The following is a 13921-nucleotide window of genomic DNA, read 5'->3' on the forward strand; positions in this document are numbered from 1 at the left end:
TTACGCAAGCTTTCGGGCTTGTCCGCTAGGCGTTTGATGCGAGTGGGCGCGTCGTCCGTAGCTTTTTCTTGCTGGCGGTCGTCTCTTCTGTGGTGTACTGGACCTTTCTGCTTGCGTGAAGTTCGAAGTCAAAATTTCTGTTGATCTTGCGGGCCGTGTTCATCTGACGAAGAAAGCGCGCCACATCGAGGAACAATGGTCAACGACGTGGCTTTGTTTGTGTTTTCGCTATTCGACACGGGAGCCCTGTTATTCCTCACCGTTTACGTCGTATCCTTTCATTTGCCGGTCCATGTGAGCGTGTGTCACGGCTTCGGCAAACCGGCTCGCTCTGCCGTTGCCGGAGAACTTACTGTAGGGAATTTCTGGAGCTTCGGTGGCGGCTCTTTATTTCACTAGAATGCAGCTTTTATTTGTTGGACCCCGCTTAGGAGAAAGCCACGAATGAGGTAGAGATAGTCACGGCATTACGATTCAGTTTTAACTGTGTCTCGCGAGAGAGCTTCATGTGGCGGTGTTTCGCATGGTGGCATGACAGAGCATGTTTACGAATGCAGCGTCTGACAGAGTCACTGACAGTTTCCTTATCTGGAGCACAGGTGATTACGCTGTCCGATTTGGAATGCGACTACCTGAACGCTCAGCAGTGCTGTTCCAAGCTGAACGGGGTGAGTTGACATTACAACGTGCACTCCCCCCCCAAAAAACACACACAAAATGATTACGTGTTTGTTTCTTGCGGTTGTTGTTGGAACCTAGCGCCAGTAAAAAATTCGTAACAAAAGATAAATTTGTGCTCTTAAGCTTCAGGGATGTCGCATGAAAACTCGCCTCTGCAGTTTAATTTCCCTGAGGTCTTGTCTTTTCTTTAAGCTTTTCGCAAGTTGGTTTGGTCTATGTTTACCTGTGCTACAAAACTCTCACATTGGGCCAGCCAAACAACCAAGAGTACGTGAACCAAACAGTCTTCATTTTAGGAGAGAAAAAAAATAATAAAAGGAACTGTCTATTGTGCCGGCAAGGTAGGCTGCGCAAAATGCTGCCGGCAGTATGCCACTATTGGCAGGTCACGACCATGTGACCATCCTGCCGGCAGTCCGTATTTTTCCGTCTCCCACAGTGCTACACTGTTTTTCGAGCATTCTTTATTTGTGCGTACTTTAAGCCAGCATCTAACCTAACCTGAACTAACCAAACCCAACCCATAAAGACAGATTTCGAACAAACAACAGACTCAATGCCCCAGTACAACCGAACGTACATGTTTTATGTAGTACCGAGTTTCTAAATAACAAAACACAATGAATAAGGTGAAGAAAAGCAGAAAGAACAACGTTAATAAAACAGAACAGACTGAAGGGGGAAGGGTTGAACCAGCAATTTCCTAATCGAAAACCGTAGGCGCAGCCACAGCGCCACGCTAAAACGGGCGACAGTACCACCTTCAGATGTAAGAATACCAGTCGCAGTGAAGTAAGCCTGCACAACCAATCAGGCGACACTGCCGGCAAAATGTCCTTACAAGCTAAAGTGCCATTCCCAGCAATATATCCACTTCAAAAAAAAAAAAAAATCCACTGAGAATACGCATTGATGTTCATGACCAAACCGTAGTGTGCACTGCTGCTGACAGGTCTTCCCATCCGTTAGCACAAGTGGAACAGTGCTTTTGAAAAATAAGTGATTTTACCAGCTTTGGCCTCAGAGGTGGCCTTGTGCATTGTTTCCAAAGCAGCTGGCAGCGAGCAAGGATGGAGCAGCAGGTGTTAGTGTGTGTGCACGTGTGTGTGTGGTTTGGACGACAGATGGTGCTGCAGGTGAACATGTAAGGCTTCCGTTAGCCGTTGCCTCTCTAGGTCGCCCTTACTTTTCTCTCAGCATTGTTCTTCAAACCTAGCATCCAACCAGTGGCTGCACAACGCAGTTTTGAAGTGCCTTTGTCGTCTGCTATGCCGGCAATCTTTAGTTTCTCGTGTGTGTGTCAACAGTTTGCCAAAGACAACATTGCTTGCCTTGAAAGCTGCGAAGCGCTTGAAGCAGCCGGCATTGGTATTTGTTTAGGGTTCCATGCTACGAAACTGGTGTAGCAACTCTCATTAGAGCTGCGATTTGAGAATTTTCTCAAATATGCACACTGAATAATCGTCACGAATGCGTGCCGCTATTTCTCCACCACTGCTGTTGAAATGGGCAGAATTTGATGTGGAATGGTATCACCGTGGATGACTGCAGAGAATCATCATTAAAGAAGCACTGACACGAAAATTTTATATTACACTTTTATTGCTTTTATCAATGCTTAATAGTCTGGCCAACCTGAAACAGCACTTCAAATACTTCAGCGCGCGATAGTTAATTACGTTGAATGGCCTGAAAATCATTTGTTTCAAATTCCCACGCTTTCATCCTGAACGGCGCATATGACAGACTCCCTGCCTGACCTCACCGCTTTGTGCGGGCGTCACCGGCGCCCGCTTGAGAAGGCGTTGCGCCCGCTCGCCGCTCGTGGGGCCGTGCGCGTGAAGTGACGTCACGAGTTTTTGACGAGCGCTGTCGCGTCACTTCTTTTTCCTCTCCTGGAGTGATGTCACACTGATGTCCATTTGCTGAGTGCCGCTCCGCGCGCTGCTCTGTCGGCGCGATAAATGAGATCCATTTGAACTATGGTCTTCGTGTCGCAGGCCACTCATATTTCAGCCAGGGTATTCTGTTGAGTGAAGGAAGCGAGCTGTGCATTAATATTAACGCTGAAAATTGGTGTCAGTGCTCCTTTAAAAGCGACATGTCAGTGGGATCTGGGAGAAAGGCGTAGAATTCCTGCGAGGAGAATTTTGTGTCCAGCTAGAGCAGGAACTGTGACAGACATGTGGACAAGATGCTGTGGGCAACTGACTAAACGTAATGCTTCCTGCGTCGAAACCTGAGTATATTGCTCTGTTGTTTTGAAGATGCACAGTCATTCAGCTAGGGGTGTGTGTTGCTCCGTGGCGTAGCTGCTGTCACTGCAATGGTACCTAGTATGAACTCGCGTGTTGTGATGGTCAGTGTAGTCTACCAGGTGTGCGTGAGCACTTCAGATGTAGGTATGAGTAGCGAAAGAGGGGCCTCAAAACAGAGAAGAAAGCCTACATGCATGCGTGTTTCTTCTTTCTTGCACTGTTACATGGCATCAGAGAGGACTTTGAGAGTTTAACCCCCCCGATGAAGTCGCACAAACCAATGAAATATTCAGTGTTGGCTCAGAGCGACATCATAGAAGCATCGCAAGTATTAAAGTTGCCTCTGCCAGGCATCTGGTAGTATGGGATGCAGATGTTCGCCCCTAAATCAACATTAGGCATTTTAGCACACACCCCCCCCCTTCCTCCCCGAAAAAAAAAAAAAGTAGAGTGCGTCCAGTAAGTGACCGTCAACAACCCTGTTTGAGGTTTAGTGTTGACAATCCAAAGTAACTGGGGTTCCCTCAGTGGCCAATGAATAGCCAAGGTCACAGTTCTGTTCACTGTTACTTACAGTGTAGTTTACAAGTTACATTGCCATTGCATTACTGTTATTCAGGAGACAAAAAATGGGGGGAGGGGAACGACATGATTAATCATCAATCCTTGCCAAAAATCTTGCTCTATTTATTACGAAAAGCTTGTGGCAAGGTTCAGATGGGAATGCAAGCTATGGCATTTTTGCTTATTGGCGTCATGAGGTACTGTTGGGGGCTGTTCTCCAGCCACGCACCAATGTACTGCGGGAATGCACATTTGTAGGGGCCTTAATCCTCATCTCAACAGAACATCCCAAGGAATTTGGTGTATGTTCGAGTTACAAATTCCTTCTCTCTTTATGACAATCACACGACACCACAACAATTTCTGAGATGGTTGTTAAGGCGTTCAGTATTTGCGGAAAGCATGGTCATGAGTGATGAAGATGATGATTGCTAGTGGATCACGAGTGGACCCTGGATAACCCCTTTGTAGTGGGGTGATATTGTGTCATCTTACCAAAAAAAACAGACTAATATACCTATGTTTTACACTCTTTGTTTAACACTACCGCTGCTCTCAGGCCAGGCACAAAATAGTTTTTTTTTGCTGTTACAGGTGGTAGCTGTCCGAGTCAATATTCCCCTCTCTGCTTTTCGTCCGCCAGCAATCTAATCTTCGTTTCGTTGCCTCGATAGCCTTGGAGTTAACTGCCTCTGTGCTACCCTTAAATCTGCACTAGTGATTATCTGTATGATTATTTGCACTAGTGCCAATTGTCTCTTCCGTCCCCCCCCTCCCTATCCCTATCCCTGGTGCTTTCTGCGCAGTGGGTGGTGCCCGAGGTGATCGCCCAGGCCATCCTCACTGTCCTGCTGTTCTTCGTCAACTTTCACTGGATTCTCTTTGGGCTCAATGTGCCCATGGTCGTGTGGCAGGTCTACAAGTGAGTGGTGCCCTCTGCTCTCGGGCGTCAAGTGGTGGCTGTGTCTTCTTGCTTCCGTAACAAAACTTTCCTTTAAGTGAGGGCCACTTTCTGCCCTGGCTGAGACCCTTGTGTCGCTAAGTGGTGTAAGGGTCGATCGTCAGCCACGTTGGCCATCTTTATTCTTCACCACGACCCGCTGCGGTGGCTCAGTGGCTAAGGCGTTGCGCTGCTGAGCACGAAGACGTGGATTCGATTCCGGCCGCAGCGGCCGCTGTTCTGATGGAGGCGAAAAGCAAAAACAGCCGTGTGTGTGAGTTTTCGGCGCGTTTAGGTCCCCAGGTGGTCAAAATTATTCCGGAGGAGCTCTCCACTATGGCGTGCCTCATCGCCTGCGTTGCGTCGGCGCGTGAAACGATACAATCAGTCAAATTCTTCATGTGAGATTTTAGCATGCGCTGAAGAGCTCAAGGTGGTATGAGTGAACCCTTTCCCTTTACACTATGCAGTCTGCCTTGAACAATTGTAGCTTCGCTGCATGGAGTTGGTGTTTAATGGACCGAGTGATTACTAAGTGCATAACGGATATCCCGGATACTTGGGCGGAAATGGGTGCACCAACGTTGTGTACTACCGGTCATTTAAAGTTACCTAACTAAAATTCGTGGATTTGAGTAAGCGTCTGGCTGCCAGTTTGCAAATCGTCGTTTCATAGTTGTTATGAACGTGTAATTTCTTCAGTGAACTCTTCGTGAGGTTTACTAATGAGACATTTAAACTCTCGTCACGTAATTTAAACTCTGCCTCGTGCGAGCAGAATCAGGAGGCTCTTTGTATTTGAGATGAGATTGCACTGCAGTATATATAGCCTGAGTGAAGGGGAGAAGGCATACTTACGAAAAATTAATGTACGAGCAACTTGCGAAAAAATATCCACGTACTGCTGCTGTTTTTCTTCCGTTATTTACTACAGCTCCCTTTTGGCGACCGAATCATGAGTGGTGCATTTTTCGTAAATCCAGTGCTGCAATGAACGAATACCGTGGCTTAAAAAATAGGCAAAATGAATGTAGGGACGCTGCAAACAATATTAAAAAAAAAGCAAAAGAATGTGCTGGCCACAGTAAAGACATGGACCCAAGTGCAGATCTGCAGATAATTGTCACAGCATAAAACACAAAATGGGGACACCTGAGCACTTGTCGTAGCATGAGGCTTCGATTTCCGAACAAATATTGCAATATTGTGGGCTGTGCCGATTCATCAGCTCTATGAGTGTGACTGCGCACTGCATAGAGCGTGCCGGAATCATGCGTCCTGTCATCACCATTTATTTTCCTTTGCATCTGTTCCCCTTGCTAGTGTATGGCCAAGCACCTACGCCAGTAGACGCCGCTGCGTGTTTTGAATAATGAGCAAAGGTAGCGAGCAAATGTTTGCCGTGCGATTCGGTGCTCTCGGCCGGCTGTTCCGGTGCCATTGTGCGACGCCGTGCCACTCGCTGCGCAGGTACCTGAGCGTGCCAGAGTGCAACTTTGGGGTGTACGACCCGACGGAGATCCACAACCGTGGAAACCTCAAGCGGCACCTGCGGGACTCCATGATCCGGCTGGCCTTCTACCTGCTCTTCTTCTTCATCTACCTCTACTGGTGAGGCTCTTGGGTGCTCCCTCCTCCTCCTCCTCCTCCTCCTCCTCCTCCTCGTGCTATGTCTGCTGGGGGGGAAGCGCTCCTTTCTTGACCCGGCTGGGTGGCTGGCAATCTGTGGCGATTGGCAGCTGCCGAGCTTGTTGTTTGCAAGCAAAGCCATGTAAGAATGAAACACTTCACGACACTCCTGCACTGCCAGTGTGGGCACCAAAAATTTGCCTAGTCTTGATGTTTGCTTTATTTTGTTCATTGACTTTACCCCCTGGATCGAAAATTTCTGCTGCAATCCACTCTGCGCCATTGTTTGCGTGGAGAGCTGTCACCACTTAATATAGTGAAGCGTCCTGAGGGCACCATTTTTACATTTTGTTGATGCTCTCAGTATTTTCGTAACATACAGCATCAAGCTTCATTTGTTTATTTTGCTGTTATTTTCTTTCTTTCTTTTTCTTTTTTGCAGCAAACGTTAGCCCACAGGCTTTCAAAAACGCTTACAAGATAAAGGTGTTGCAAGCTGAAATATGCAGCCTTCGTATATCCGTAGTGGCTAACACCACTGCCCTTCTCCCGAAACGAGAGAGAGCGAGAGAGAGAGAGATGAAACGTTTATTATTAGGAAAAAAGCAGGTGGCGCGATTGTCTTTAGGGGTGGTGCCCTCCTTCCAGGGCCCCAGACTCTTCTGCTCCTCTCCGGGCTCGAAGAATTAAGTCCTTCTGAATCCCGAAGTCGGAGCTGGCCAGAGCTGCCTCCCATAGCGCGACCGTATTTGTGGGGTTGTTTCTTGAAGGCCAGATGATAGGGCAGGCCCATGTTGCGTGAAATAAGTTGGAAGGGTTTCCGCATTTATTGCATGCTTCTGTGTGTGTTTGAGGGAACATTTTGGATAGCCGGGATTTGTTAGGATAAGTGTTCGTCTGGATTTGCCTCAGCGTTTGAGCTTCTGCGCCAGAGAGGCAAAGGAAACGAGAAGCAAAGGCAATTGGGCAAGCCTTCACTGTCTTGCCAAACTAAAAGTTTTATTTAATGCAATCGCCTTGTTCAATGCACTCCTTTTAAATTCACAATTATGGTCACTTAACAGTCTCGCTCACTCACTGCGCCGATCGGTGTACATCAACATGGCTGGCATTGCTGGAGTAGTGCAACGTCGTGTGCAGGTGACACTATTTTTTACACTTCTGAAATTGCTAACAACTTATCCACTCAAAAAAAAAAAATGGAGGAAATAAATGTTTCAGTGACAACAGGTGTTGACAATAGCACTTGAGTTCTCTTAAAAAATTGACCCATGTGGCAGACTAGCCAGCTTTCTGGGGACCATGCTGGTGCTGCGGTAGTTGTAGTTCTTCTTGCCTAGATCAAGAACCAGATTTGGTTCTCTACCACACTCCAACACAATACTCTGCTTACCACATAGGAAACGGGGAAACCTGCATCCAGTAACCTGAGTGCAGTGCCCAACCATGGCTGAGAACCTCTTGGTTCACTTCTTTCCAGCTGTAATGTTCTGGTTTCCGTGTAGGAGGCACAAATGTCTTGCACCATGGTGCAAGAAATTTCTGTACTGGTGCGCCGTTTCTTGTCCCTCTTTTTTTTCTTTTCTTTGCAATATCCCTGCATTCCAGTCAACTACGTTCCCTGTCGGTGACCGCGTGCCCTTTTTTCAAAGCCATGTGTTGTCCGTGCAGCATGATCATCGCCTTGTTGACGTCCAACCCTGACCCAAGGCGGGATACCTTCTAGGCGGTGTGAATCGGCTTCCCCCCTCTCCGATCTTCTTGAAGACTCCCAAGGACCTGGGGTGAGCGGGCAAGGGAAAAACAGGGAGTGTTTTTTGATGCCAACTGTAACTGTTAGGAGACGATGCAGTCAAACTAGGAAAAGTTTCAGTTAAATGAAAGTTTTGTAACCTTTGTTGCGACCTTTTTTGACTGCGTAACCTACTTTCTTTTCTTTCATTCTTCTTTCTTTTTTTTTTTTTTTTGGGTAGCTGTTTTCAGTTTTTTGAAAAGATCCTGTGGTAAAGGCCGCACTGACAGTTTGTAGATTTTTGTTGTTGCATGCTCTAAAAAAAGTCAACTTTTCACTAAGTTCATTTGCTTCAGTCCAGTTTCACTGGACTGGTTCGGTTCTAGTGTACTAAAATAGATTGAATGACACAGAACTACTTCGAGCACACTGCGTGATATTCTGCCATTGACTAGTCTATTGGAAGAAATGACAGCTGCTATCTAAACCTATGCCAGTGGCATAATCATCCTACCGCTGGTCGGAGGAAGTTGATCTTGAGCCATTGTTGTTACTCTGTTTGTTACCTTGTGCATCCAAAATTTTTGTTTTTGCGTGTCATAACTTGCTTTCTGAAAGCACTGCTTTGTTGGTCTGCAGTTACAGTGGTACTATTTTGCATTACAGTGTGGGGTATTTTGATAGCAATGAGTGCTCTTTTTTTTTTTTACTCACTGGGGTGCTTACGTGGACGTAGCGGTTGTAGGCGTGTTCATTTCAATCCCCAAGCCAATCTGTTCGCTTTCCATAGGCAGCAGGTTGGCCTATGTCTGAGTTGCAGTGCCCTGAATACCAGTGTAATAGTCACAGCAGAACACAGAATGTCCACTAGCGGGGTTCACTGGGATTGCCTTCTGGTACACTTTTGTGGTTTGCCATTTGTTACACTGCAAATCATGAGCGGTGAAACGGGATTGGCAGAGCTTGCCTGGGCGGTTTTCTCAAGGAAAGAAGAAGCAGTCCAGTGCCTACGAGTAAAATAGTAAATGTGTGAAGGAACTTCTACTGAGGAGATGTCATTTAAAGAGATGCAGGTGTTATCCCGTAAGCATGGAACAGGTTGTCATTCCACACTGGCAGTTGGTTTTGTATCAAATCTACCATCATATTTCCCCTTGATGCTGTTGCGATGTTGTCATCCCACCGCTGACAACCCATTGTTGCATCCGGGAAGGTGTACCCGAGATGAGCTCCTTCGCCTCCGACATGCGTGTGGTAGCGTGGTGAAGCGAGCGGCAGGCTTGCTGCCTTGAAGAAGGCCAGAAGCCGAAGCCAAACTTAACTTGTTTACTGCATGGTGAGCGATGAGCCGAAGCCAGACAAGAGCAATGCCCCGACGGGCGAGCTTATAGTACAGGACTCGAGCAGTGACAGCATTGATTCACTGCTCAAACAGGAATGAACTACAGCGCTTGGGGGGGGGGGGGTCTTATTTATACCCGAAGCGCTAACGGTCAAACAAGTGTTCTTTCTAGATTGTGCACACGACACTCTTTCCAGAGTTCGGGAGCGGCCGGTAGTAGCGGCGCACGCTGAGTCCGAGAGGGAGGAGAGAGGAGGTCTCCGCAACAGCTTCCGCGTCCTTAGGACAAGTCTCTCTGCGTTGCGTCGGCCGCCGCCGAAGTTTGAATCACGCCGATAGTGAGGTGCTAGCGATCCAGACATCTAGCGACTAAGCAAATGGGAGGGAAACGGGGCAGAGGCTAGCCAAGCATCAGTTACTTATTTCTGAAGAAACGAGGCGCTGTTTGTCGTTACACACAAGCCGGTACCAATGGTGTGATCGTCCAGTTCAAACAGTTGAGCAGTACCTTGAGCAAAAATGCGGGTCTTTTCATTACACGCACCTCTTTTCTGCTTGCAGGCATCTTTTCCATGGGAGCATTCGCCCCGTGAGCTGCGTTCTGGGCGCACTCTCGTCGAGATGGCCGATCGGGGCAGTTGCGCCCATGTGGGGCACACATTGGTGCGAGGTCAAGGAACCCCGGGGAACTAACTGCTGAACCCCAGGGAAGGAGGAGCGAACGGACGATTGTTCCAACAGGCGACAATACTCTTTGTGTTCACTCTCTTTTCTCCCATTCTCCTCGTATTCTACCACCGTTTGCCTCCATTTCAATCATCCCTTCATGTCAGTGCTGTTGAAAAGCAAAAACTTGTCAAAGGGTTGCTCACAGGGGAAAAGTCTGGGTTCCCATGGGGCGTGGAGTTGGTGGCACAGCGAAGCCTTGTCGACAGTGCGTAAGCCTGCTGTACTACATAATACGCCACTCTTTTTATCGTTACATTTATTCCTTAACCTTAAAATTAACAGCACCCCCAGAAGCCTTCCTTCAAACGCCAGTGTTGTGCGGATGTGGGGGTGTACAGGTGCAGGGTTAGAAACACTTTAGAACTTTGTGGGCTGGGACTGGGTGTGTGTGGCTGTAGGTGTTAGCATGGTTCACACCAGGGGAGTCACAACGAATCGATATTTCCGTCACTGCACCGTGGCACACAGGAGGGGTGTAAAAACAGTAGGCAACAACCCTTGCGTTATGAAGGGCAGTAGCTCATATTTGTGTGCTCGGGCCTACAGTTTTGTGCTCCCTGTCGAGCTGGGTTGCAAAGTATTGCACCCGATGCCACTCTGGGTTGCCAGCAGACAAGTTTGGAGAGTGGTGTCGAGGTCGTACTCCTGTAGAACGCCCGGCTGATTTCTCGTGTCGAGGAGTTACGCCTTCTCCCGCTCCAAGTATTCCATGTATAGTTTAAACCGAGCCAGCTGTTTTGTCCACGCATTGAGAGAGAGTCCCCGAAGTTGGGCAGAGCGTGGAAACATGCTTGAGTGTGGCGTGCTCAGAGAGGGTGATTGGCATCTGTTGCTCTTTGTGGATTGACATGAACGTGAACTTTGAACACGAACTTTGTGGATTGACATGAAGTGGTTTGGTGCGCTTAACGTGCTCCAACAGAGTTCGCAAGTTCCACTCGCCTCTGTGAGATAAGTAGGCAGTAGTCTTAGCTCTTTACTTCATACTGCAACTATGTTTTCAGCTGGGCCAGACCAGTTTTTTTCTTTCTTTCTTTCAATGTGCGTCTGCGTGTTGAGTGAGTTGTGATGGACGTCTTTGCTGTGGCAGGCTACGGCAGGCTTTTTCTTGTTTTAATTAGATGGCGGGTGCAGTCTCCACCAAAGGTGTTTGGGTCATGGTTTGTCGTTTTAGCTGATGCAATTAATGATGCACGAATTCAGAGCCAAGTTGAATGATAAAGAAACCTAAAATGTGGGGATTAACTCAAGGAATTAAAAATGTGAAACGGCTGGCAGAATTGTCTTTTGTGGTCTTTTCTTTTTTTTCTGTAAGTTAGACCCTGGTGAAAAAGAGACTGCACCAATGAGGGATGTATGTACGTGTATCACAAACAAGTCTGAAAGTTTTTGGCCTAACTGTCAGTCTTTCGTGAAAGAACCTTAGAGCGCTTTGGAATGGCAGGCAGTGGTACTGAGTGTGGTTGTTGCTAGCAGTAAGTGTTCACTGCTTTGCGGCCGCCATCGTTGCATTGTCTTGCCCACTTGTATGCTCCTATAACGAATGATCGAGAACTGTCGCTGTTCTTGTGCACCATGTGAACCTGTTGTTCAGTCACTGATCTTAGTTTTAGAGGCTAATTAATGTCACCTTGATACAACCCTCACCCTTTTAATGGTGGTGGCTGAACAGAGTACAACTTCCATAGTGTTGCCAATGCAAGAATGCTGCATTAATACCGCGTGCGACATTTGATAAACAAGGGCATTCTTGCATCAATGTACCAGCTTCCAAACGAGGAGACGTTTTATGCAGCTGTGAGTTGGTGTGGGTGATTTTCTACCAGTTGGTGTTGTAGATACTTTGTGGCACTTTGATTAATGCGCCTGCAGTGCATTCTACCTGTGCGATGTGTACCTGTCCGATGTGGACCGAGTGTGTACCTTGAATGTTCAGTGACACCCACCGTTACACCTAGTTGAGCCAATACGCTGTTTTGCTAGTTAATGTGAATCTGTCTCGTTAAACCGCTACTTCATAAAGGCGCACGTAGATTCCATGCGCAGGCAATGCAGGCAGCTTTCCACTACTTAACCTGGCTTGCTTCGTAGCCTGGCATATAAGCTGTCCTTGTGCGCTTTTGTCATGTACCATCTGGGGCTTGGTGTTGCAGTCAGCTGAACCTTTTCTTGTTCCGTTCCAGCTGCTTCTCGCTCTGCCTGTAATGGCCAGCTGTTTCGATTGTTCCTGCCTACTTACCCAGAATCCTTTTGTAAGCCATTCTCTGCTGATTAGCACACTTGTTTTCCGTGACAGTTTGAGTCAGTGTCACTAGTGCAAAGTGTCACCCTCTCCTGCTGACCTGTTTCTTACCCGTGTCACATTGTTAGCTTTGCAAGTGTGACCTTGGCATGGGATCACTGCTGTGGGCTTCAAGGCTTCGTCTCTTTATTCGTACCTTTAGATGTCGTCTTCCTTATTGCTGCCGCACTTGTCGTTGCCTTGTGTCAATGAAAGTGATTTCTTCAGTGAACCTTATTAATGCTGACTGCATCATTGCTTTAGCCTAACGGGAAGAAAGGAAGTGAAAAGAAACAGCGGAGGTCGGAAGTTTCTTCCATTGAAAACCCTCTCTCGTCAACCTCTCTCTCTCTCCCCCCCCCTCTCTCTCTCTCTCTCTCTCGAAAACAGGGTGGGTGAGGAAAGAGCTACGCGCCAACTTGCTGCTTTGGTACAGTACATTCCGCCATTCTGTCCTGTCTATTTATGTGGGAAGTCTGGTAGCCGTTGGCTCCCACTCAAGGGTCCCGTGAAAGTGTTGCACTTGTACGCCGGTGCAGAATTTGAGAGGCTTTGTAGTGGCGACGTTTGAGAAAGTTCAGGCTGCTCCCACCTCGTTTAACTTGTCAAAGGGGCACTACCTGGCAAGTACTAGACTTGGTACCAGTAGAGATTGTTTTGAAACGTCTTTGAATCCCGCTGCTCCTGTAACTCAGTACTGGCGGGATTGCAGAAGTGTTGCGTCGTAGAGAGCTGGACAACATTGGCACTGTATATTATGTTGCAAATTGCATGCCATTTGGAATGTGCTGCCTGCTAATTGAGTGCAATGAGGTTGGAGTTTGTGCGAGAAATGCGAGTCAGCTGGGTGGGTGCCTTGTATAGTCGCGGCGAACTTTGGATTCTTGCGTGCTGTTCATTTTGTGTCAGACTCTGTGTCTTCGAATGGCTCATTTTGTGCGGGCATTTCTGTGTGTATGTGTGTGTAGGCAAGGCTGCTTCCAAGTGATCAATTTTTCCCCGTTGTGATTTACCTATGTGCTGGTGGGTGTGACGTATTGTGGCGCCCAGTTGGGGTGCATCTGTGGTACTGGATATAATAAAATTGTTTATTATTTTGTGCTCTCTCTCCTTCGCTATGCACAGAGCCCATTTAAAAGTCGGCTTTACAATTCTATGGTTGTACAATTGTCTGCTTTACAATTCTGGGGCATTTTATCAATACCATTTTCGTATGAAGCGAAAGCCTCACACATCGAAGTGCTGTAGTGTTTTAACAATTCAGATGACGTAGGTATGTAGAGAAACGTTTCCTGTGAACTGGGCATGTATTGTGTTGCAAGATGAAGTACCATTTTGGAAGAATGTACAGTCTTTCTCAAAATTTTCTAGGCCACGCCGAAACGTCACAGGCTGCAAAATTCCTTGTGGGCCAGATAGCTTAGGTTTGGCTTAGAAAATTCTGACAAAGACCGTACAACTCAGTAGTGTAAGTGATCTGAAATTTATGAAGTTAAAAACTAGATTGATCATAGTAAGTAGCAGTTCTACGCGCATCGAATTATTTTTTTGGTTGTTCATTGGTAGTTCCAGTATAAAGCAGCAGAAACTCGTAAGTCCTTTCAATGTCATTCGCCTATGACTACCCGAACATTTACGTTAATGTTCAGTTCACTCATCAATGGCCATTTGGTACAAGTGGATTCTGGCAAGTGCCGTGGAGGAGACTGGTATGTTGCACATGGATATCGATTCGATTCCCAGCCCCACTATGGCTGTTTCTTGG

At 47.2% G+C, this 13921-nt stretch overlaps 1 protein-coding gene across 1 annotated transcript; it reads left to right on the forward strand.

Moving 5' to 3' along the window:
* Positions 1 to 20: 20 nt before the first annotated feature.
* On the forward strand, positions 21 to 13253 carry Cnir (cornichon-like protein). Its single transcript, XM_077695924.1, has 6 exons — positions 21 to 270; positions 600 to 668; positions 4310 to 4425; positions 5914 to 6054; positions 7744 to 7856; positions 9708 to 13253. The coding sequence occupies exons 1-5, from the start codon at positions 196 to 198 to the stop codon at positions 7796 to 7798; spliced, it is 456 nt and encodes a 151-aa protein (XP_077552050.1). The 5' UTR covers positions 21 to 195; the 3' UTR covers positions 7799 to 7856; positions 9708 to 13253.
* Positions 13254 to 13921: the final 668 nt, after the last annotated feature.

Source organism: Haemaphysalis longicornis, unplaced genomic scaffold, assembly GCF_048455015.1.
Source record: "Haemaphysalis longicornis isolate Haplotype H1 unplaced genomic scaffold, Haemaphysalis longicornis Haplotype H1 scaffold_17, whole genome shotgun sequence".
NCBI classification, from domain to species: Eukaryota; Metazoa; Arthropoda; class Arachnida; order Ixodida; family Ixodidae; genus Haemaphysalis; species Haemaphysalis longicornis.